Here is a 25,236-nt window from a genome sequence, read left to right as displayed (position 1 = left end):
AACACATCTTAGGGGAAAACAAAAAAAGGAAGCAGAGTAGCTAGGACTGGACATGGCACTCCAATATGGCATGGCTGGTTGCAAGTGGCAGCTGAACTTGCAGGGCCACAGTGCCTGCCTCTTGAGTAGCTTTTGACATTTTAATGTCAAAGGGTTTTGAAAGAGCCTGGGGCTGGAGCCTGGCTACCTGTAGTCTGCCACTGCCTGGTTTATGAACCGCTTGCTCTAAAGAGCTTCTTACAATGAAAAGAATAAGAGAAAAAGAGGCCCAGGCACATTTCCAGTCTACTTTTAATGAATATCACTCAAGGAGAGCGTGGTGAGGTCAGCCAGCTGCTCTCTGGGTAGCTTTTGCAGTAAATCCTTCAAAGAATGAAGAGTGAAGCCCGCTCATTCCTCCGCAGAATTTTCTCCTGTTGTCATCTTCTTTTTGTAAGGTGGTTGTGTGAAGGGATAGGTAAAAGACACTGTAAAACACAGCCTATCCCATGAGGGAAGAAGTCAGACACTGGATGGAAAACCTTTGCAGAGACTGGGGCAGAGTGGGAAGCGACATGGCCTCTTCTTGGCGTGACGCCACTCGGTGCACCTGTCCTCCAAGGCGGGCTGCAAACTACCAGAGGCTCAGCTGCAGAGGTATGCTGGGGTCACAGCCTGACAGCTTTTAGCATCTTTACAACTGGGCGGGGCATCAACTGCCTTTTCCAGAATAGGCCAGGGAAGACAAGTCCAGTTTGGTTTTTAAGGCTTCCGTCAGCTCTGTGGCCAGCAGCTGGTGGAGGGACACGCCATCGTGAGAGTACACCCAGTTTTTCCCAGTCCAGTCGTAACGCTTGGGTCCACTGGAAAACAAAACAGATACCCAGTAAGTCCACGAGGACAGAGCCGGAGAAGAATCCTGGATTCTGAAGACACTGCCACCGAGAAATGGGCCAGAGTGAAGCCCTAGAAAGCGGTACTTAATGACGTACATACTTCATTTCTCAACCAAGGGGCTTTTGGAAGAATCACATACTTTAGCCTCTGGAGCAATCCACAGAATGATTCTCAACACCTGAACTCATCTGCCTGTACTGATGAGTTTCCACGCATCACGTTTTTGATCTCTTCCCTTTCCTACTTCACATATGACACCTGCTGGGAGAGAGCAGTGTTTTCACAATTATGGCCACTTCTGTGACACTGACATGATTTGGGCCTTACATATGCTATTACTATTATTAATTACTGCATTCATGTAACATGGAATTAGCCATTTAAAAACAAGCAGTTCAGGGACAAGTGTTGGGCCTAGTGGTTAAGACGCCAGTTCCAGGGTGGGTGATGTAGCATGGTGGGTTGAGCTACTGCTTGGGGTGTCTCTCTTCCCTACTGGAGGGCCAGTTCAAGTCCTGGCTTCTCCACTTCTGCTCTAGCTTCCTGCTAATGTGTCAGGGGAGGCAGCAAATGAGGGCTCAAGTGCTTGGACCCCTGCCATCCATGTGCTCCGGGCTTCAGCCTGGTCCAGCTGTGGCTGCTGCAGTTATTTGGAGAATGAATCAGCAAAGGGAAGACACACTGTCTGCCTCCCTCTACGGTGCTGCCTTTCAAGCGGGTTAAAACAAACATTAAGGAAAAAAGGCCACTGGTTAGGACACCCGTGTCCCAGACCATGGCGCCTCAGTTCCACCCCAGCTCCAGTCCCTGACTCCAGCCTCCTATTAACGCTTACTCTAAGAGGTGGTAGAGACAGGTGGTGGGGTTCCTGCCACCTTTACAGAAGACCTGGATTGAGTTCCTAGCTCCTGGCTTTAGTCTCCTCTCCCCTGCAGTAATATAAACATCTGAAGAGTGAAGCAGTGGATGAGAGTTCTCCCTCTCTGCCTCTCAAATAAAAATAAATCAATAACAATTCGCATTTAGTGCTTTCACAATTTTATGTAATTACTACGTCTTTCTAGTTCCATACCATCTGCTTTACTATAAAAGGAGACTCAGCACCCATTAAGCAGTTAGACCCAATCCCTTCTCTCCTAGCCCTGGGCAACCATCTACACAGCTGATTTCTCAACAGACACCCTACAGGCCAGGAGAGGATGGACAGATACAGCCCCACATTCTAAACAAACAAACAAACAAAAAAACCTGCAAATCCAGAATAATTTACCCCATGAAGCATTCAATCCATAAATAAAGGTTAAATAAAGATCTTCCAAGATAAACAAAAACTGAAGTAAAAAACAAAAATTTAAAAAATCCAAAAAGAAATCAAAGAATTACAAGTTGGAAAGGAAGAAGTCAAATTGTCTCTGTTTGCAGATGATATGATTCTATTTATAGGGAACCCAAAAACTTCACTAAGAGACTACTGGAACTCATAGGAGAATTTGGCAAAGTTGCAGGATATAAAAATCAACACACAAAAATCAACACATCTGTATACAGAAACAATGCCATAGCTGAGAAAGAACAATTCCATTCACAACAGCTACAAAAGAATTTAAATACTTTGGGATAAGTTGAACCAAGGGAGGCAGGCACTGTGGCGTAGTGGGTAAAGCCACTGTCTGCAGTGCCAGAATCCCATATGGGCTCTGGTTCAAGTCCTGGCTGTTCCACTTCAGATCCAGCTCTCTGCTATGGCCTGGGAAAGTAGCAGATAATGACCCAAGTGCTAGAGCCCCTACATCCACACGGGAGACCTGGAAGAAGCTCCTGGCTTCAGATCAGGGCAGCTCTGGCCATTGAGGCCATCTGGGGAGTGAACCAGCAGATGAAAGACCTCTCTCTCTCTCTCTGTGTGTGTGTGTGTTTCTGCCTCTATGTAACCCTGCCTTTCAAATAAATAAATAACTCTTTAAAAAATTTAACCAAGGATATGAAAGATCTCTACAATGAAAATTACAAAACATTAAGGAAAGAAATAGAAGACACACACAAAAAATAGAAAAATCTTCCACGGTCGTGGACTCGAAGAATTAATATAAAAATGTCCATACTACCCAAAGCAATTTACAGATTCAATGCAATCCAAATCAGAATGCCAAAGATATTCTTCTCAGCTCTAGAAAAAATGACCCTGAACTCATATGGAATCACAAGAGACCCTGAATAGCTCAAGCAATCCTGAACAATCAAAGCAAAGCTGGAGGCAGCATGATTCCAGATTCACAACACCTTACAGGGCAGTTATAATCATGGCCGCCTGGTACTGGCACAAAAACAGACACGTGGACCAACAGAACTGATGAGAAACCCCAGAAATTAATCCATACATATACAATCAACTAATTTTTGACAAATGAGCTAAAATCACTCCCTGGAGAAAGGCTAGTCCTTCAAGAAGCAGTGGAGGGCTGGTGCTGTGGTGCAGCAGGTTAGGCTGCTGTCTGCAGTGCTGGCATCCCTAAGGGCACTGGTTCAAATCCCAGCTGCTCCACTCCTAATTCTGTTCCCTGATGGTGTTCCTGGAAGAGCAGTGGAGGATGGCCTGAGTCCCTAGGCTCCTGCATCCACTTGGGAGACCCAGATGAAGCTCCTGGCTCATGGCTTGGGCCTGGCCCAGCTAGGGTCATCGCAGTCATTTGGGGGCGTGAACCAGTGGATGGAAAATCTCTGTCTCTCCTCTTTCTCTTTGTAACTCTTTCAAACCAATAAAGCTTAAAAAACAAGAAAAACCAAAGAAATGGTATTGGGAAAATTGGGTTTCCACATGCAGAAGTTTGAAACAAGACTGCTACCTACACCTTACACAAAAATCAGCTCACAATGGATCCAAGATCTAAACTTAAGACCTGAAGCCATCAACCACTAGAGGAAAACACAGAGGAAATGCTGCAAGACATTAGCAAAGACTTCTTGGGTAAGACCCTTAAGAGCAAGGCAATAAAAGTAGAAATAGACAAACGGGATCATATCAAACTAAGAAGCTTCTGCACAGCAAAGGAAACAATCAACAAAGTGAAGAGGCAACCAACAAATGAGAGAAAATACTTACAATCTATGCAGCTGATAAAAGATTTTTTAAAAATTTATTTATTTATGTGAAACACAGAGTTACAGACAGAGAGAAGGACATACAGAGAGAGAGAGAGATGTTCCATCCGATGGTTCACTCTCCAAATGGCTGTAATGGCCAGGGCTGTGCCAGTCGAAGCCAGGAGCCAGGGACTTCCTCCAGGTCTCCCACATGGGTGCAGGGACTCAGGAACTCAGGCCGTCCTCCACTGCTCTCCCAGGTGCACCAGCAGGGAGCTGGATAGGAAATGGAGCAGTCAGGACTTGAACCAATGCCCATATGGGATGCTGGCACTGTAGGCTGTGGCTTAACCTACTATGCCATAGTACTGGCTCCCTGATAAAGGGTTATTAATCCAGAATATATAAGGAGTTTATGAAACTCCACAACAACAGAACAAACAATCCAGTTAAGAAATGGGCAAAGAATATGAAAAAGCATTTTTTCAAAGAGTGAAACAGAAATGGCCAACAGACCCATGAAAAGATGCTCAGGATCACTAGTCACCAGGGAGATGCAAATAAAAACCACAATGAGGTATCACCTCACCCCAGCTGGAATGGCTATTATCCAAAAGTAAATAAATTACAAATGCTGCAGAGGTTGGTGGGAATGCAAATTGTTATAACCTTTTCAGAAATCAGCTTCCTCAGAAAACTAAAAATAGATCTACCATAAGACTCAGCTATCCACCCTTGGGAACACATCCAGAGGAAATGAAGTCAGTGTATGCAACAGATACCTGCACTCTGCCATGAACAGCAGCTCAGTTAACAACAGTAAAGATACAGAACCAACCTGGATGTCCATCACGCCTGGACAGAGGAAATGTGATATAGTTACACAACAGAATATTAGCCATAAACAAGAATGACATCCTGACATCTGCAACAAAATGGATGGAATTGGAGGTGACTGCCCGACGTGAAAAAAGCCAGACCCAGAAAGATAAACGTCACATCTTCTCTTAGGTGTCAAAGCTAATACATTGGAATACAAAAACTGTGCAGATGCCATACCACTGGTGTTTAGTTACAAATACTGCTTCACTGAATCATGATGCAAATGACAATACACTCTCTCCCCATGATACGCTCATGGTCACAAGTCCCTCACTCTGTGATATTAATGTTTTCAAGAAAATACTGTATGCCTGTGTATATATATCTACATTTGAAGTGGATGTGGCAAAATGTGAAAGAACAATGTAAAATTGTAAAAACAAAAACAAAACTGTGCACAAATAGCTGAGCACAGATCCCCGAGGCCATATAAAAAGGAGGGTCACCCAGACAATGTTCCTTGCTGCGCAGTCTGCCCAACCCTGCTACTGGCTGCTTGAGCCCAGGGTCCCCAGACCCAACCAATAGCCCATCCTGCAGCCTTCTTGGGGTGGGCAGGGTGTCTGGGAAAGGACACTGATTCCAAAGGACCTGAAAAGTTGTCCACTGTGGGGAGGGGGCAAACCAGAAATGCAGCCCTATGAAAGATGTTTTAGAGCAATGTGAAAAGCTGAGAGGGAAAAACATTCTGCTCTGGAGGAAAATCCTACCTGCAGCAGTTAATGGCTGTGTGGAAGATTCTCCTCCTAAATTGCCACAGGAATGACACATTTTTAAAAAAGTACACTTGGGGGCAGGCATTTGGTGCAGTGCTACACCACTGCATCCCATATTGAAATGCCTGGATCGAGTCCCAGCTCCTCCACTGGCTATCCAGCTTCCTACTGATGTGCACCCTGAGTGGCAACAAGTGGTGGCTCTAGTGCTCGGGTCCCTGCCACCCACATGGGAGACCTGCAATGAGTTCTAGGCTCTTGGCTTTGGCCTGGTCCAGCCCTGGATGTTGTAAGGTTTTGGGAGTGAATAGAAAATTCTGATAGAAAGAGCTCTGCCTCTCTGGCTTTCAAATAAAGATGACAAGTTAACTGTAAAAACTTAAAGAGAAGTAAATTCATAATTTTACTTGGAATTCTAGTACTTGGAATTAGAGAAGTTGTTGGAATTTCTAGAAAGTTCATTTTTTAGTTAACATTTATTTGAAAAGCATTTACAGAGCCAGCACTGCGGCTCACTAGGCTAATCCTCCGCCTGCGGCGCTGGCACTCCTGTTCTAGTCCTGGTCAGGGCGCCGGATTCTGCCCCAGTTGCTCCTCTTCCAGTCCAGCTCTCTGCTGTGGCCCGGGAGTGCAGTGGAGGATGGCCCAAGTCCCTGGGCCCTGCACCCGCATGGGAGACCAGGAGGAAGCACCTATTGGCCATTTCTGTTTCACCCTTTGGCTTCAGATCGGCACAGCATGCCAACCGCAACAGCCACTTGGGGGGTGAACCAACGGAAAAAGGAAGACCTTTCTCTCTGTCTCTCTCTCCCTCCCTAACTCTGCCTGTCAAAAAAAAAAAAAAAAAAAAAAAAAAGAAAGAAGAAAAGCATTTACAGATAGAAAGGGACACACACACACACACACAGATATCTTCACCCCACTGGTTTACTCCCCAAATGGCTGCAATGGCCAGGGCTGGGCCAAGTGGAAGCCATGAGCTTGGAACTCCATCTGGGTATTCCATGTGGGTGCAGCTGCCCAAGTACTTGGACTATGTTCCACTGCTTTCCCAGGCACATTAGCAGAGAACTGGATAGGAAGTGGAGCAGACCGGACTGGAACCGGTGCCCATAAGGCATGCCGGTGTCACAGGCAGGAGCTTAACCCACAATGCTGGCCCCTCTAGCGAGTCCTTATCCAGTGCAATGTACTCACAAACAGGCTGGGGTAGGATCATGTTGCTGTGGGTGTATCCAATTAAGACATGGGCTTTCAGTCTCCAGAAAAGGAGCCAACTCTCTGGAACTCTCTTGGGCGGAAGAGGGTCAAGCCCTCACTCCTCATAGGTGACGGCTGGCTTTGAGCTGCTTGTACCAGGTCCTCTGGAGATGAAGGCTAGGTTATAGGCAAAGCCACGGCTAGGACTTGTCTTGGAGAACCAAGAACAAGCTCCTGGGCCCACACAGGTTCAGACCCTCCAACCTCCTGCAAACAAACTAGGTGTAAAATGCAGTGCAGCCTGTGAATGAGGGCCTTGCTAGAGATGCAGCGATTTCTGGTGTTGTTTTAGTGAGTTACGTCACACTTCCTGGACCAGACTCGGGGGAAGGAGGCACAACCCATCACAGTGTGAGAGACGGTATAACATCAACTGCCTAGAAATGACGTCCACATCAGGGGTGGGGTAACATGATAATGTTTTAAAAACACAAGTACCATGAGATGCTCAAAGAATTCCATGCTGGTTTGATTCAGTCCTTTCCCAATTTGGCCATCGCATTCTCTGATCTAGGAAGTGCTCATGGTTGACCCAGGAAGTGCTCATGGATGACCCAGGAAGTGCTCATGGATGACCCAGGAAATGCTCATGGATGACCCAGGAAGGCCCCTCTCAGAGCATTTTGTGTGCAGCTCTCTTTCCCTTTCTTAAATCCACTTCCACAGCAGCCAGAGAAGAGGGACGAGCTCTCACTGCATGTCCTCAGGCTCTGAGATCCAGCAGGGACAGCTCCCCTACACCATCTTCTACTCCTCCAGACTGAAAACACACAGATGGAAAGGCAGGGGATTGGATGCCCTGGCTTCTAACATTCTCCCTCCTCCATGGAGCACACGACCCAGGTCTGCAGGGGCCATTCCACCAACCTCGAGCTGAGATGCAGGAAACAAACCAGAGGTCAAAGGGGAACCTGCGTTGCAGACGAAGGGCGTTCTGTTCGAAGGCTGCCCAATCAGAAGCAGCTTTTTGAAAGGCAGGACAATGGACAATGCCTTCAGATGCAGCTGGTACCCCTGCGCCTGCTGACAGTGCCCAAATTCCCAGCAGAAAGGAGCCATACTAGAGAACACTTGCCTACTGAGAAAGAGAGAGGCTGCAAAACACCAGGAAAGACTCACATCCACAGACTGACGCAAGATGGTGCCACTTCTTCAATGGCTCACAATGTCACATGGCAAATGAGCTCAAAAAGGTTCACAGAGTTTGACTTCAACATGATTTATTTACCTGTTTTCATTTTATTTGAAAGGCAGAGAGACAGAGACAGACATTCTCTTCCATCTACTGATTCACTCCAGAAATGTCTAACAGCTGGGGCCGGGTCTGGCTGAAGCCAGGAGCCTAGAACTCAATCCAGGTCTCCCACATCGGTGTCAGGGAGGCAGGTGCTTGGGCTATCAGCTGCTGGCTCCCAGGGTGAGCCCAGGCAATGCCTTAACCACTGCCTAAATGCCTGCCCAGATGTTCACTTCCGAACATACCTGGACGGAGATGACAGCCAGATCTGCTTGTTTGGGGTCTGCTTATTGATCACGTAGGTCCCCAGATCGCCGCCCAGGTGAATCGTCAGGACTCCACTCTAGCGGGTCAGGTGGAGAACAGCAAGAAGAAAACAAGACACAGTCAGTGCTCTGTCGGAACGGCTTCATCCTGTTACAGCTCCACACTCCCGGTATACGGTACACAATACACACTATGAAGAAATGTCGGCAAGTTAGTATTAGAACTAGGAGGTGCCAAAGAAAGGCCAGCGCTCCTAGAAGCAGGATAGTATGAATCACAGCAATGCTTTGGTCTTCTGGGAAGCATGGGGGTTAATCAACTTTCCCCAGTTCTGAACGCTGGCCATGTGACTGCTGGCTTGCTGGCCAAACAGAACAGGCTAGAGGACGGACGGTAAAAATGCAGGGGGCCGGTGTTGTGGCACAGCAGGTTAAGCTGCTGCCCGAGATGCTGGCACCCCATACAAGTGCTGGTTTGAGTCCTGGCTGCTCCAATTCCAATTTAGTTCCCTGCCAATGTGCCTGGGAAAACAACAGAAGATGGCCCGAGTGCCTGGGCCCCTGCCACTCAGGTGGGAGACTAGGATGGAAATGCTGGCTCCTGGCTTTAGCCTGGCCCAGCCCCAGCTGTTGCAGCCATTTGGGGGAGTGAACCAGAGGGTAGAAGATTTAAAATGCAGCCATCTCTATGGAACACCCAGGACAGAAGGCAAGACTTCGCTGGAGTCAGCAGAACGGGAGCTCCAGCTCCAGCTCTGTTGGAGAGAAGGCAGCCACCGCCACTGCAGGCGGCTCTATTTTTAGGCTCTTCCCATGCGTCTAACATGTGTTCCCAGTTCCTAGAAGGCTCTCTTTTTTTTCCTAAAAAGCCTCAGATTCTTTTTGAAAGACCCATTGGTCCTTCTTGGTCTAATAATTGCTCATTTAAATTTGAAAGCATTCTTTCAACAAAGGAGCCCTTTACTCCTGAGGTCTCTGAAAGAAATGGTGGCCGAGGCAAGGCTAAGCCTCAGGAGGGAGCTTGGCTGTTCCCGCCAGCCCTTGAGCCACTCTGACAGCACACCTCCCAACAGAGAGAGCTGCTCCATGCTGGACGGTGGTGACAACAGCTGATGGAGAGGGGACCCAGGGATACCACTAGGTAGTTCTTTTCTTAATTAAAAGAAAAAATACAGAAATGGTAGAGACACTGGCAGTGCAGACAACACAAGGAAAATGAAGACACCAATAAGATACTAGCTAGTGTCTATTCAGTGTGTACTGGGCATCAGCCCACATGGCGTAAACGCTTCCCAACCCTACCATAACCAGGAAGGGAGGAATCAGCGCCCCCATCTTACAGATGAGGAACACAGAGGTTCAGAGCATCACAGGATCCTCAGTAATCGTACAGTGACCTTAACCCAGGTCTGCGTGCGTCCAAAGGCACTATTCTTTCCATAACACGAAGCACTGTCTCTCTGGATCGCAATTTCATTAACCGGCAATACACAAGCTATTCAGTCTTGGGGAGCAGCAGCCAGCTTATTATAATTATTTTTAAATTTTCTTACAGAGAAAATCACATCACATTAAGTTTACCACGCTAACCGTGTGTAAGTGTGCAGTGCACAGTCACATTATGTGATTCATCTCTCAAACTTGTTCATACTGCAACATTAATCCCCTACACCCATTAGACACTAATTTCCCCTTCCCAGCCCGGGGAATACCCCTTCTTTCTTCATGATGTTGACTGCCTGTTCTATTCACTTATGATTTTTTAAAAGATATTTGTCGGGGCCAGTGCTATGGCACAGCCTGGCCTGAAGCGCTGGCATATCATATGGGTGCCGGTTCGAGATCCAGCTGCTCCTCTTCTAATCCAGCTCTCTGCTGTGGCCTGGGAAAGCAGTAGGAGACGGCCCAAGTCCTTGGGCCCCTGCACCCATGTGGGAGACGTGGAAGAAGCTCCTGGCTCCTGATCAGCGCAGCTCTGCTGCTGCGGCCAATTAGGGAGTGAACCATCGGATGGAAGACCTCTCTCTTTCTTTGCCTCTCCTCTCTGTGTAACTCTGACTTTCAAATAAATAAAATAAACCTTTTTAAAGATTTACTTATTTGAAAGTCAGAGTTAGAGAGAGAGTCAGAAATCGCCTCCGCTGGTACACTCCCCCGATGGCCACAATGGCCAGCACCAGGCCAGGCCGAAGGCAGAAGTCAGGAGCTTCATGTGCAGGGGCATTGGCAGGGGCCCAAACTCTTGGGTCATCTTCTGCTGCTTTTCTAGGCCATTAGCAGGGAGCTGGATCAGAAGTGGGGCAGATTATTTAAGGGATGCCGGAATCGCATCCAGTGGCTTAACCTGCTATACCACAGCTTTCCCCTGGAGAGTGGAGACACCTAAGGCCCCTTTGGCTGCACAGGAACAGGCTACAGAAGCCGGCCAATCCCAGCGGCCCAAAGCTCTTCATAGAGATGCACAGGAAGCGGGGTTTGGCAACCACTGAGCAGGGAGTGTGGCCTTATACAAACAGGTGCACTGAGCCCCACTGCTGGAATCCTGGCATGCTGGCAGAGCTTGGGGATGAAGCCGCAGCTCCACAGATCCTCCAAGAACAGGACGCGTGACTGTTCTTGTGACTTGTGAATCAATGCCTGCATGGGCAGAGTGGAGCCTGGGACCTGGCTTCCCTGTACCACAGCCCCTGGTGGGGGGGCTGCTGGGAGGAGGCCTGGAACCTGTGCCAGCTCACATCTGGGCATGGCTGCTGCCGCCGGCAGGCCAGCGTGGAAGGACTCCCGAGCAGCGTGGCCCTCGGGGGTGGTCCGCTGAGCACGCAAAGCCCTGTGCCAGCACTGCTGCTGACAACGCTCAGTAATCCACCCAGAAGGCAGGCAGGCAGTCCTCTCCGGCCCCACTGCTTCCATCTCTCACTGCCAGGCCCCTGTTGTCCTCAAGGCCAGGCCTGGCACCTTCTTGGAGACTCTGCTGCCTGCTCCATCACACAGAGCCCCTTCTCTCTGCAGCGCTCCCGCCGTGGCTGCCCAACGCCCTCTCTGACACCTCTCTGACACCATCTGACAGCTAACTGTTCTACATAATTCCATGACTTAATCCAAAACACACCCTTCCTGACACTTCTCGGGCTTAATTCATTAGTGTCAAGAGGATTAACCTCGGCGGGTGGATGGGTGCTGGGGGATTTTCTGCCACTGGCAATGAGAGCTGCTTTAAGGCCAAAGCAGTGATTCTAAATCCAGGAGATGGCACTGCGGCTCGGCAGGTTAGCTGCAGTTTGCCAAACAGGTGTCCCACGTTAGAATGCAGACTTGAGTCCTGGCTGCTCTGCTGTGACCCAGCTTACTGCTAATGCGGCTGGGAAAGCAGCAGAGGATGGCCCAAGTATTCGGACTCCCACCACTCACACAGGACACCAGGATGGAGTTCCCAGCTCCTGGCTTGGGCTGGCTCCAGCCCAGGCTACTGTGAACATGCGGGGAGTGAATCAGCAGATGGAAGACCCTCTCCCTTTCTGCTGCTCAGCTTTTCATATAAATAAAATAATAATTCCAAATCCAAGGCCAGCCTCTTGCTCACGTCTGCCACCTGGTGGCCACTTAATAAAGACCAACACTTGTTAGGCTTCTGAGGCCAAGGTCTTATCCAGGTCAGAAGTTCTCACGCCAGGAAGCTGCATGTTTAGATCTCCTGGGAAACTTGAAAACTCCTGGTGCCCTGCCCAGGCCACACCCTAAACCAATTGGCTCAAACTGTGTAGGAGTGAGACTCAGATAGACACATCAGAATCCCAAGAGTTTTTCAAAAATACATTTCTCAGAAATGCATCCAACCCACCACACCAGAATCTCGCAGGAGCGGGGCATGGCCATGGGGTTGGAGTGACTCTCACATAGTTATCTCACCCTTACTAGAACTCATGGTCTAGTTCAATGCTTCCCAGGCCTCCACTGCCAGCCAGAGCCCTCCCCGGCCCTCCCGGGTGAAGCCCGAGAGTCTCTATTTTCAACCAGAAACAGAGAGGCTGAGCGACTTGTATGGGGTTACTGTAGGGCCACTGCACGCAATGCCTGCCCCAGAAAAATGAAAGGAAGCCAAGAGGGACAGGCGTTTGGTGTAGGGGTTAAGTCGCCACTGGGGATGCCCGAATTCTTTATGTGAGTGCCTGGTTTGAGTCCTGGTTCTGCTGATCCAGTTCCTGCTGACGCACACCCTGGGAGGCAGCATGTGACGGCTCAAGTTCTTGATTTCCTGCCATTCACGTGGGACACTGACTGAGCTCTGACCTCCTGGCTTTGGACTGGCCCAGCCTGGGCTACTGCAGGCATCTGGGGGCGGGGGGGGGGGGGGGTAAACCAGCAGATGGAAAATCTCTCCATCTCTGTGCCATTCAGGGAAATTAAAATAAAAAAATTTTCTAAAAACATTAATAAAATAAAAATAAGCCCACAGTTACCCCAAAGGAGACGTCATAGTCCTTCAGCGTATAGGGCTTGTCTGCAAGATCTTCAAAAAACTCAGCCAGCGAGTCGAGCGTCTCCTCTGCCAGCCGCTCATACGTGGTCTCGTCTAGAGAGCTGCGGGGGAGAAACCACAAAAATGGACTTTCACCAAACCACTGGACTTGAGTAACATCAGGTTTATACAGCCGCTTAAACCTAAAGACTGATGGGAGGTACCGGATATACACAGAGTAAAAATTTCAATGCACAAAAGAGGTTACAGTTAGAAGTAAACAGGCAGCCCCCAGACAACTATTATTATCAGACTTTTCTGTATCCTTCCAGAATTTTCCATGCTTGTATATATACAAATAAAGCACCTGTGTGTCTCACTTAACATGCCTTGTTTACTGTTTCATGTGAGCACTTATGTCTATTCATATTTTGTTATGTATGCAACCCACCTTCAGCTGGACACAGAGGCCATTTCCATTGCTTTTGTTATTAAAAGGTATGCTGGGCAAGCCACCAAGTGGGAGGAATACGAGAGGACTTCAAAAAGTTTGTGAAATTGAGGGGCTGGCACTGTGGCGTAGCGGGTAAAGCCACCACCTGCAGTGCTGGCATCTCACATGGGCGCCAATTCAAGTCCTGGCTGCTCCTCTTCCGATTCCGCTCTCTGCTATGGCTAGGAAAGCAGTTAGAAGATGGCCCAAGTCCTTGGGGCCCTGTGCCAGCATGGGAGACCTGGAGGAAGCTCCTGGATCCTAGCTTCGGATCGGCGAAGCTTCAACCTTTGCATCCAACTGGGGATTGAACCAGCGGATGGAAGACCTCTCTCTCTGCCTCTCCTTCTCTCTCTAATTCTTTCAAATAAATAAAAATAAATTTAAAAAATAAGTAAAACTGAAAGGTAAGTTTATTTTGGTGCAAAAACTTTTGAAATCCATGCAGTATTTTCATAATTTGCAGTTGTAATAGTTTTGAATTTTTTTAAGACCCCTAATATTTGCATGACATCTATATGAAAAAAGCCTCATCCAGAATACATAAAGAACTCTACAAGCCAGTAAGAAAACATCCATTAGAAAACCGTTTAAAATACTTACACATACTTCAGAAAAAATCCAAATGGTCAATGAATGTATGAAAAAGAGTGCAACTTGGTTCATAGTTAGGAAAAGGCAAATTAAGAAAGTACCATGTGGGGCTGGCACTATAGCATATTGGGTAAAACTGCCACCGGCGGTGCCAACAACCCATGTGGGCGCCGTTTCGAGACCTGGCTGCTTCACTTCCGATCCAGCTCTCTTCTATTGCCTGGGAAAGCAGCAGCAGGTGGTCCAAGTGCTTGGGCCCCTGCACCCACATAGGAGACCTCAATGAAGCTCCTGGTTCCTGGCTTTGGATCGGCCCAGCTTCAGCTGTTGCAGCCATCTGGGGAGTGAGCCAGCAGACAGAAGATCTCTCTCTCTCTCTCTCTCTCTCTGCCTCTCTTAACTCTGTCTTTCAAATAAATACATAAATAAATCTTTAAAAAACAAAAAGCACCATGAAGTATCACCAGAATGGTTAAAATGAAAAAGATAATTCCAACAGCAGAGCAGCAAACAGAGCTCCCAGATACTGCTGATAGGCATCTATATGGGAAGGTCACTTTGGAAGTGCGTCTCTTTGAGCAATATTTACCAAAGTTGACACGTGCACATGCTCCGACCCCTCTCTTCCACTCTGGGGATGCAAAAAACAGAAGTGCACGGCCAGGTTCACCCAACGACACAGGCATGCTAGCCAGGGTGTCCACAGCAGAGAGAGCCTCCAGTCCCCACTGAAAGCTGTCAAAGCCTGCACTGGTTACATAAGAGAACAGATACGCTAATTGTGGTCATATTCCCACAGCAGGATGGTACATAGTAAACTAGAAGTGTCTATAACTAGAAGCCACACACAAACATACTTACTATACTTAACGCTACTGTTTATATAAAGGAAAACAAGAGGCAACACTAATCCATGGTGTTGGAAATCAGAACGGAAGTCATCTAAGGGTGCCAACGAATGGACGGCCGGGAGCAGGCAGGGCTAACGACAGGAGGGGGAGGAGGCCTGCCCAGGGCTCTGCCATTCTGTGTCTTCAGCTGCCTGCCAGTTCCACGAGTTTGTTCAGCGTTTTCAAACTCAGCAGGCTGCATACGAGGCCTGGAGACATTTCTGTATGGATACTACTCTTCCATTTTTAAAAAATCACTGCAAGTCCATGGGGAGAGAAAGACGACTGGTGGCTGCAAGGGGCTGGGAAAAGGAGGAAGGGGAGTGAGTGTGAACGGATACAGGGCTTCTTTCTGGAAACATGAAGATGTTCTGGAATCAATGGGTAGTTGCCAACCATGTGAATATATTAAACCCCCCGAACTGTACAATTTAAAATGGTGAATTATAAAACTACAGCTACTGTAAACACCCTGCTATGAGCTTGTGTGCGCCTGTGGGGATATTATCTGTGGGTTCTAAAGTGTACACCAGACAACTCCATTACCTCAGTTTCCAGGGGGCTAACGTAAGACACTTGGGCCTACTGGACCATTACCACAAACCAGAAAGGATGTGCTCACGACCCCTCCCCACACAGCCCATCCCCCACTTCAAGGGTACAATGTGGAGACAGCTATGGGACTGCCCAGACAAGGGAAGGACCATTCTCCAAGGAGGCTGGGGAGGGGAGGCTGGTGGATTTGCATCTGGAGGAATTTGGCAAACACAAAGACTCAGGGAAGAGCTAGGCAGGTGCTCCCTGATGGCAGAGAACAGGCCCAGCGGGAGGCCCTGTGCCTCCACAGGGGTATGGGCATCCTGGCAGGACTCCGCTACCCTCTCAGGACACCTGCAGGGGCACCAGAGTGCCAGAAGCAGGGGCTGGAAATGGGTGCCACCAAAGCAAACCCCGAAAACACACAGTCCACAGCATGCACTTAGAGAATTCGGGGCAGGGATCTATCGAAGCTTGCTCTACTCTCTGGGCCCGTGAGCCCAGCACGTGCTGCCATCTATAAACCTAGCGCCCATGATGACCTGGAAGGCTGGTAGCACACAACAGCATACTGCTACTGTGCAGTGCTGGCTGTGTTGGCTCCTTGTTGCTTCCAGCAGGCGTGCTGGGGGAAGAAGGTGAGCCAGGAGCGAAGCAGCATTCAGAGAAGAAAGGCCACACAAAGATGAAGAGGTCAAAGGGAGAATCCCTGGTTCTGAATACAGAAGACCTACCAGGACCTAAGGAAAGGGACCCAACCACGTTGGAAAAACCAGGTTGGGGCACTGCTGGGCACCCACCTTATGAGATGAAGTACCTGCTTTTTGGTCGAGAGAGCTGGGCACCTGGCATGCAAAGAAATAAGACAGGGCTGCGTTGTGGTACAGCAGGTTAAGCTGCCATCTGGGACACCAGCATCCCATATAGGCACGAGATCCAGTCCTGGCTGCCCTACTTCCAATCCAGCTCCCTGCATATGACCTGGGAGAGCAGCGGAAGATGGCCCAAGAGCTTGGGCCCCTTGCACCCACACGGGAGACCAGGCTGGAGTTTCAGGCTTCTGGCATTGGCCTGGCCCAACCCTAGCCATCCGGGCCATTGGGGGAGTGAACCAGAGGACAGAAGAACGAAGGAGTAGTGCTGTGGTGTAGTAGGCTAAGCCTTTGCCTGCAGTACTGGCATCCCATATCAGTGCTGGTTCAAGTCCTAACTGCTGCTTTTCTGATCCAGCTCTCTGCTGATGGCCTGGGAAAGCAGTGGAGGATGGCCCAAGTGCCTGGACCCCTGCACCTGCATGGGAGACCTGGAAGAAGCTCAAGACCTCTGGTTTCGGATTGGCCCAGCTCCAGCCACTGCAGCCATTTGGGAGTGAACCGGCAGATGGAAGACTTTTCTCTCTGTCTCTCCCTCTGCATTTCAAATAAATAAATAAATCTCAAAAAAAAAAAAAAAAAAAAAGAAAGAAAGAAAGAAAGAAAGAAAGAAAGAAAAGCAAGCAAGAAAGATACAAGGCAGCCGCAGGCTCCCACCCAGGAAAGAAATTTGGATGTGGATAGTGACCTTGGAACTGGGAGCAAACAGACCGGAAGCCTACCAGGTTCCAGGGGAAAATCCCACCGCCATATGAAAGTCACTCTGGCCTGAAACAGCTTCCTATTGGAGCCTTATAACAGCCTTCGAACTCCAAACTGTCCTCGGCAGAAGTGGCCCCTCCCATTGCCCGCCTCCTCACAGGCAAGGAGGCGGTGACCCCGCCCCTTGCCCCAGCCCCCCCAACTCCCGCTGGAGCAGAGGCTGCCCCTGGCTGCCCAGCAGGACTCCAGCACAGCTCAGGGCCAGGACAAGCCCCCTTCCATCAGCGTGCTGTGCAGGACAGTCCACGCAGGAATCCCTTGGCAGGGGCTCCCTGCAGCTGTGTCTGCCCCTGCCAGCGCCCCCGCACCACTATATTTCCCAGCCTTCCCTGGGTTAGCTGGAGCTGGATACCCACGGGGACAGGGCCACCTCCAGCCCTCCTCTGCCCCCAGCCCCTTCTGTAGAACAGGACTCGGACAACGCGACCCAGCCTTGACAAGGCACAGGACACTGAGGCACTGGCAGGCGGGGGAGGAGCTGGCGTGACGCGGTCCACGGAAGAACGCCGCCCTGGGCTGCGCAGTGAGGGTGACGCGAACCCCTACGGGTGTGAACGACGACATTCTTAGGTCTCCTCTGTACAAGGCCGTGGCGAACTCTACCTACTGGGATACTCAAAGAACCAGTAACAAAACTCCAGAATCAGCCTCGGTGTCCAGCCACAGGGGCCACTCACCACGCAGTAATGCTTTGTTAAAAGTAACGTGGTGGTCGCCCAGTGCCGCGGGAAGCTGTGTGTGCTGGAGCCCAGGGAAAAGCGGGGTCTGCATGGGAGAGGCAAGCTGTGCCACCGAGGGACCCTCCTCTTACCCAGGGTCACCTGACCCTCCGGACGTCCTCAAGGTCATCAGACAGACACTCAGCTTCTTCACACACAGCAGCGGGCTGAGGCACTGGACGGTGAAACTCTAAAAGTAGAGAACATGACCTCCTGGTCAGTGCATGACAACCCAGTCACACATGGTTTGTTGTTTTAATTGCCACTGCTACACTTGAAAGTAACCACATGACAGTGCTTTTTAAAGATTTATTTATGGGGCCGGCGCTGTGGTGTAGCGGGTAAAGCCGCTGCCTGTAGTGGGCACCCCATACGGGTGCTGGTTCAAGTCCCAGGTGCTCCACTTCTCATCCAGCTCTCTGCTGTGGCCTGGGAAAGCAGTAGAAGATGGCCCAAATCCTTGGGTTCCTGCACCCACATGAGACCTGGAAGAAGCTCCAGGCTCCTGGCTTTGGGTGGGTCCAGCTCCAGCCTTTGTAGCCATTTGGGGAGTGAACCAGCAGATGGAAACTCCCCCCCCCCCCCGCTTCTGCCCCTCTGTAACTCTGCCTTTCAAATAATAAATAAAAAAATCTTTTAAAAAAGATTTTTATTTATTTGAAAGACATGGAGATAGAGAAACAAAGAGATCTTCCATCCACTGGCTCATTCCCCAGATGGCCACAACAACCACAGATGGGCCAGGCAGTGATCTCTCCTCTCTCTTTGTAACTCTGCCTTTCAAATAAATAAATCAATCTTAAGAAAAAAAAAAAAAAAGGAAGGAAGAAAATGAAACAGAGCCGGGACTTGAACCAGTGCTCTAATAAGGGAGGTGGGTGTCCCAATTGAGCGACTTAGCCCACGGTACCATGACATGCACCCTCGAGTGGCATCTTAACAGTTATGCCAAACGCCCACCCCTTAGTCCTTCCATACACAGCCTCCTGCAGTTCTCATGACTGCCTGGTGAGGGCAGCACTACCAGCGCAGCAGCCACTCACGATGCTATGTTCTATCAAGTTGCCGGAGAGAATTAGTGAATTATTCCGAGGGGAAATACAAAGTGAGCTTCATCCAAGCCTCTGGTCACACCATGTTCACGGAGCACTCAATTTTAGGAGTATTTCTGCTTAAAGACACCTCATTCGGTGTATCTGCTACTGATGCGTGAACTGCGAACAGCACCGTGGCTCCCGCCTGGATGAGGCTCAGTCACAGCGTGCCTTTCCTCTGTACAGCACCTCCCAGCCTTCTGCTGCTCACTTCCGTTCTGCTTGGGGACCACTTTAAATAGTGGAACACGCACACACATGGCATTGAAGCCTGCACAGAGCACACCTGCTCATACCATGAGCTGAAACAAGACGTCAGAGTGAGGGCAACTTTGCCCTCTGCTGGGAGCATGGGCATGGCTGGACTCAAGTTTCTGGCCACTGTTTACCTGTCTGCAGACTGGGGGCAAAAGAATCAAGAGTTTAAAAAAAAAATGTGGTGAGCAGGTGAATTCTCAAGTTCAGGTCTGCCAATAATGAGCACTGACTGAAGTCACATTTTACAGATGAGAGAATGGAGGTGCCAGGGTAACTCGCCCAGGGTCACATAGATATAAGGATACAAAGGGGTGGGGCTGGGATGGAGGCCTCACTGCCTGGTCCCTGGAGTCGTGCCACAGAGAGTCAGAGCAGCGCTGAAAACATAGAGGGAGAGTCGGCAAACCCTGCTGGGCTCATCTCAGAAGACGTCCCTCCTCTCCAGGATCCTATCTTCTCAAGCCCACTGGGCTAGTCTCTCTGCTATCTTCGTACAAATAGTTTCCTGTTGCACTGATAAAAAATATTTATTCACTTATTTGAAAGGCAGAGAGAGAGAGATCCTCCATCCGCTGGTTCATCCTGCAGATGGCTGCAACAACAGCAGCTGGGCAGACTAAAGCCAGGAGCCTGGAACTCCATCTGGGTTTCCAGGGGCCCACGTCCATGCAGGGGCCCAAGCACTTGGGCCATCTTCCACTGTTTTCCCAGGTGCATCAGCAGGGAGCTGGATCAGACATGGAGCAGCTGGAATTCAAAGTGGCACCCGACATGGGATGCTGATGCTGCCGGCGGCAGCTTAACTTGTTGCTCTACAATGCCAGCCTCCTTAGTTTTCAATTTTTTATGGTTTCATTAGTGTTCCTGGAGGGAGGCTGCCTGTTCCCCCTTCACAGCCGAAAGCAGAAGTCTTCACGCAGCTCTTATTCGTAAAAAGAAACCATTACCAAATACTCCTTGCCTTACCCACTTTGGCCCATGTACCATTCCTTGGGTGACAGCTGATCCCTTGGGGCACTCACTTTTCTCCACTAAGGAGGGGCTGTGGAGCTACGCTTGCACACTGCTGCAGGATTAAATAAGACACCAGGAACACCCCAAGTTCAGGGCCTGAGCAATCAACTTCTATTTTGAAACATAACAAAAGCATGGAGACCCCGGGGTCCCAGAGGGAAACTTCAGACCCTGCCTAAGGAAGAGCCTGCCCTGCTCCGCTCCGCTGGGGACAAGCAGATGGAAGCCCGGTGCAGTACTGGGAGTGCACGCTCCAGCCACCCTCCTTGTAACTCCAGGTCTCCCAGGAGCCCTGGGACTTTACTTCCCTGGGAGGTTTGCCTTGCTCAAGGCTGCAGGGCCAGCTCACAGGACACATTTGAGGAAACACTAGATAATGTCTAGGCCTCAGGGCTCGGGCAGGGGTCCCCTCCATCCCCGGCATCCCCCTGCAGCCCGGGGCTCTGTCACAGCACAGCACTTGTGGGATGAATCAGAGGCATCTTTGGGCATCAAGTGCATGGATTCTTGGCTGGCGCTTTGCCCAGCTACTCCACTCTGAGGAATTCATGAAAAGGAACTTCCATGCACACGCAGTGCAGCAAGCCGACTGTCACCAAAAGGAGACTAGAGGATGTGCAACACATAACGTGTGCATCCCAGCAAGAGGCTCCTGCGTAACAGTACAAGGTTTAGGGAGAGATACCCAGAAGCAGAAGACTACGGAAAGGAGAAGATTCTCAGACCACAGGCCAGCAGGCTGCCCCTGGGGAGGGCATGGTAGTGACAGCAGGTTGCACACAGGGCCGCCTGACGAACACATCCCTCTCTCAATCTAGGGTCTGCCAGGCTGCTGTAATGGATACCAAAGGCTACATGGCTCTTACAGAAGAGACACCTGCTTCTAAGAGCTCTGGAGGCTGGGTGCTGATGGCTTTGATGTCTGCTGAGGGCCTGGTTCCTGGTTCGCAGACGGCAGAGGGGGCGAAGGAGCCCCCTCGGGGTATCCTGGAAGGGCACTAATCCCTGTCCCAAGGACGCTGGGACTCCTGACCCACTCACCTGCACGGCTGCACCTCCTACCTCCATCACCCAGATGACCAGGGGTCAACATGGAAACGCGGAGAGTAGGGATGTCAGGGGACACATTTAGACCCTATCATGTAATGCTGATTGCTAAGCAACACAGATGGTTAATAACCCCTTGTGCGTGTATAAACTTGTGTAAATATCTACGGCAGACAAGGCAAATGAATGTAAACTGCATTAGGGCCTATGTTGCTAGTCAGGCCCCCAGCAAAAGATCATGGAGTTGCAGGGATGTTGTTCCTCTCTAGGGAGCTCGGAGGATGTCTAAAAGGGAGGGGGCAGGAGCTCATGAAGTTGCTAAAGAGGCAGTGACACTGAGTTATCCCCCCTGTGAGACATAGCCCCCCGGGGTCACACTGTGGCGCAGCAGGTGAGGCTGCTGCCTGCAACACCCACAACCTGTATGAGCAGTGGTTCGAGTCCCAGCTGCTCCACTTACTAACCAGCTCCCTGCTTATGCACCTCACAAAGCAGCAGCAGCAGACAGCCCAAGTACTTGGGCCCCTGCACCATTGTGGGAGACCCAGATGGAGTTCTGGGCTCCTGGCTTCGGCCTGGTCCAGCCCCAGCTGTTGTGGCCATGTGAGGAGTGAAACAGCGATGCAAGATCTCTTTCTCTGTCTCTGTCACTAGTTCAGATGAATAAATAAATATTACAAAAAAAAAAAAAAAAAAGCCCCTGGTACATGCTCCATCAAGACTGGAGACTGCCCTGAGAACTACGTGAGTACAAATGGGTGGGTGCCGTGCAGCTGTACCAGCAAATGCCATTTCCGTGGCTTGCGGGGTCTCTAAGTAGCCACAGCAACGAACCCATGATAAGTCACTAACTCTGCTGTTCCCCAGAGCTGTCCAACATGGTGGGCCAAAGGCCAGAGCCGGGCCAGGCTGAAGCCAGGAGCTTCTTCTGGGTCTCCCATGTGGATGCAGGGGCCCAAGCACTTGGGCCATCCTCTGCTGCTTTCCCAGGCCATAAGCAGGGAGCTGGACTGGAAGAGGAGCAGCTGGGTCATGAACCGGTGCCCATAATTGCAGACGGCGGCTTCACCTGCTACGCTACAACTCGGTCCCTTCAATTCATTTTTAAATAACAGAGCTGTGGAAAATAATAAAGCTCTGGGACAGCTTAGCTGTGTGAATCTTCCATTTTCAACTGTGAGTTTTGTAAAATGTAAACATCGATTATTTCCATGGAAACTTAACATCTGAAGTGGGAGGGGCTTCAAGCCTCAGTATGAGAAAAGGATGCAAGAGATCCTGCTCATGTAGTGAAAAAAAAACCCGATTTCAGGCTGAAATCAAACTCTTTCGGATACGCTGGTTAAACATCTTGCTGCAATTCATTTCACTTGTTTCTCTTGTTCAGCGCAGCTACTAGCGATGCAGAATTGTGTATTACAGCCCGGTCCCGACAGCTACTCCAGATGTAGAAGGCAGGGGACACAGAAATGACAGCTGGGAAGTGGCCTCGGGTCTGAGGAACTGAGCAGTCCACGGGCCCTTAGGGATCCCTTCGAGGAAGGTCAAGGCAGTTGTCCCTGTCACCCACCCAGCTCCACAAGTACCCTGGGCCAAGCCGTGAGTAAATGAGGATGGAGACCCACAAGGCACCAAGCGTGCCAACCAGCCAGCAGCCTGCGAGCGCTCTGCCATGCGCGCCCAGGGTCCACAGCCCCGCACAGCCACCAGCTTAAAGGCCCCAACGACTCCTCACTCCCCCACGTGCCAAACCCCGGCCCCGCCGCCAAGTTCAAAATCACTTCAGCCACCGTGTGGGCCCTCAGTGGGGAGCTTCGCTCTGAACTGCAAACCCTGGAGCCACGTGGCGTGGCCGGACCCTCGCCCGCGTCCTTGTGCTTCCCCAACACAGGTGGCCGCGGCCCTGACCCTGGCCCCAGCCCGCCGCTGCGCTCTGTCGCGTCCTCCCACTTCGTCCAGGAGAACCCGGACCAGGCGGCCCCGGGAGCCCCCTCGGGGAGAAGGGGGGCTACCTCGAAGCGCTGGCATCCTCCCACCAGGTCCGCCCCAAACAGGGGAGACCTTTATCCGCTCGCGACGGGGAACCACAGAGTCCCACGGCTCCGCGGCACTGGGAATCGGGTCGTTTTCCCAAAGCCGAAGGCCCTGACGGTTTCCCCCGGCTGGAAGGCGACACCGGGCCCGTGAACACCAGGGGCGCGGGAGCACCGAGGCGCCTTTATCTGAGAGCGGGAACAAGAGTTCACCACAGGCCCCAGGGGCTCCGTCTTGCAGAAGCCTGAGCGCCCTGGCCCGGGCCCAGGCCCGCCGCCCCGGACCCGCCCCGACCCGGCGCCCGAGCAGAGCGCGCGTGCCCAGGCCGTGCGCGGCGCCTCCCCCGGCCGGCGTGCGGCCCTGCCCGCAGCGGATACTCACGGCGGGCCCCGGCGCGCAGGCCGCGGCTGTGCCAGGGCGCAGCCCCCGGAGGCCGCAGAGCCGGGCGGTATCCGCCGGCCGCGGGGCGCCGACGCGGGCGTGGGCAGATCCCGGGGGCGCCGGCCGGGGCCGGGGCCAGAGGCCCGCGACCGCGCGGCGCCCGAGCGTCCACATGCTGCTCCGGATCTTCGGCCAGCTCCGCCCTCCGGCGCGGGCACGCTGCGGCGACACCTGGTGGCCGCCTCGCGGGCTCGGGTCCCTGCGTCTGTAGGGAAACAAGCCAGAGGTTAGACCTCAGGAAGAACTTCCCAGCTCTGCCCTTACCGTGCAGAAGTGGAGAGCTTGCTTTGTGCTCTCTGTAATCTCTGTGCCTGCGACACCGAGGCCCTGACTTCAGAGAGACGTTAGCTGGTGACCCGCCACGGCAGAATTCTCAATGGGAGGCGCTTGGGAGTTCCAAGCTCTCTGGGAGCTGGGTGGGGCTCCACAGCTCGGAAAGGGCTCTCGGAGCCTGCCTGCCGGCCTTAACTGCTGATTCTGTTGGTCTCCTGGCTGTGTGACCGGTGGGCAAGTTAACCTCTCTGTTCCTCACCTGTCAAGCGGAATTTATGAAACTCCAGTTCAACAGGGTGGTGATACGGCTAACCTGAGTTATCTCCGCAAAGTGTTTTGAATAGGGACTGGTGCCTGCCACCTGCACTGTTTCGGTCCATGAGGACCAGAGCCACGTCCGAGGTAGTAAATCGCCGAGTCAGAAAGAACCTGCAGCCCCCATAAATCAGTTGAGCCGCTCCAAAAACTCTGGGCTCCCAATTTCCCAAAATGCTTGTGAGAAAGATACTTTAAAAAAAAGATTTCTTTATTTGGAAGAGAGAGTTACTGAGAGAAAGGAGGAGAGACAGAGAGAAGGGTCTTCCATCTGCTGGTTTACTGCCCAAATGGCCGCACAGCTGGGGCTGCGCCAGCCTGAAGCCAGGAGCCAGGTGCTTCATCCAGGTCTCCCATGTGGGTATAGGATGCAGGGACTTGGGCCATCTTCTACCTTCCCAGGCCATTGGTGGAGAGCTGGATCAGAAGTGGAGCAGCCAGGGCTGGAACTGGCGCCCATCTGTGATGCTGGCACTGCAGGCAGTGTCTTGATCTGCTGTGCCACAGTGACAACCCCGAGAAATAAACTTTCCCCCTCACCCTCCACTGCTGCTGGTGGTGGTGGGGGGCCTCTCTAGCTTTCTTGCTCTGGATACTTCTTTAGATTTCATTTATTTATGTCAGAGGTAGAGTTAGAGAAGAATATCTTCCATCTGCTGGTTCACTCCCCAAATGGCTGCAATGATTGGAGCTGGGCTGATCTGAAGCCAGGAGCTTCTTCCAGGTCTCCCACATGGGTGCAGGGGCCTAAGGACTTGGGCCATCCTCCACTGCTTTCCCAGGCCATAGCAGAGAGCTGGATCGGAAGAGGAGCATGCCTGCACAGCAGGCAGAAGCTTAACCTACTATGCCACAGCATTGGCCCCTGGAAAAATATCCTTAAAGGATAAGTTTATGTTGGTGCAAAATTTGAATCCATTCACAGTTTCTCGTAGTATTCGCCTTTAACGAACTTTTTCTCGATTCCAGTGCTCTGCTCCTGCAGTCTCCGTCAACAACAGGTTCCCAGCTGTAACCCATCAGCCCCAGGGAAGGCTGCGATTGGCTCTGCCGGGACCACATATCCGTCCTTCGGAGCAGTGGTTGTGGCTCAGGTGCTGAGGCAGCTCAGTGGGCCAG

At 51.1% G+C, this 25,236-nt stretch overlaps 1 protein-coding gene across 1 annotated transcript; it reads right to left on the bottom strand.

Moving 5' to 3' along the window:
- Nucleotides 1–250: 250 nt before the first annotated feature.
- Nucleotides 251–23,643, bottom strand: FXN (frataxin). The gene is made up of 5 exons (XM_062208381.1): nucleotides 23,470–23,643; nucleotides 17,734–17,831; nucleotides 12,776–12,896; nucleotides 8,298–8,395; nucleotides 251–842 (listed from the first exon to the last, which is right to left on the bottom strand). Exons 1-5 carry the CDS (start codon nucleotides 23,641–23,643, stop codon nucleotides 692–694), a joined length of 642 nt encoding a protein of 213 aa, XP_062064365.1. The 3' UTR covers nucleotides 251–691.
- Nucleotides 23,644–25,236: the final 1,593 nt, after the last annotated feature.

This window comes from Lepus europaeus, chromosome 12, assembly GCF_033115175.1.
Source record: "Lepus europaeus isolate LE1 chromosome 12, mLepTim1.pri, whole genome shotgun sequence".
Taxonomy (NCBI): Eukaryota; Metazoa; Chordata; class Mammalia; order Lagomorpha; family Leporidae; genus Lepus; species Lepus europaeus.
The sequence above is the reverse complement of the archived record's forward strand: the minus strand, read 5'-3'. Positions and strand labels throughout refer to the sequence as shown.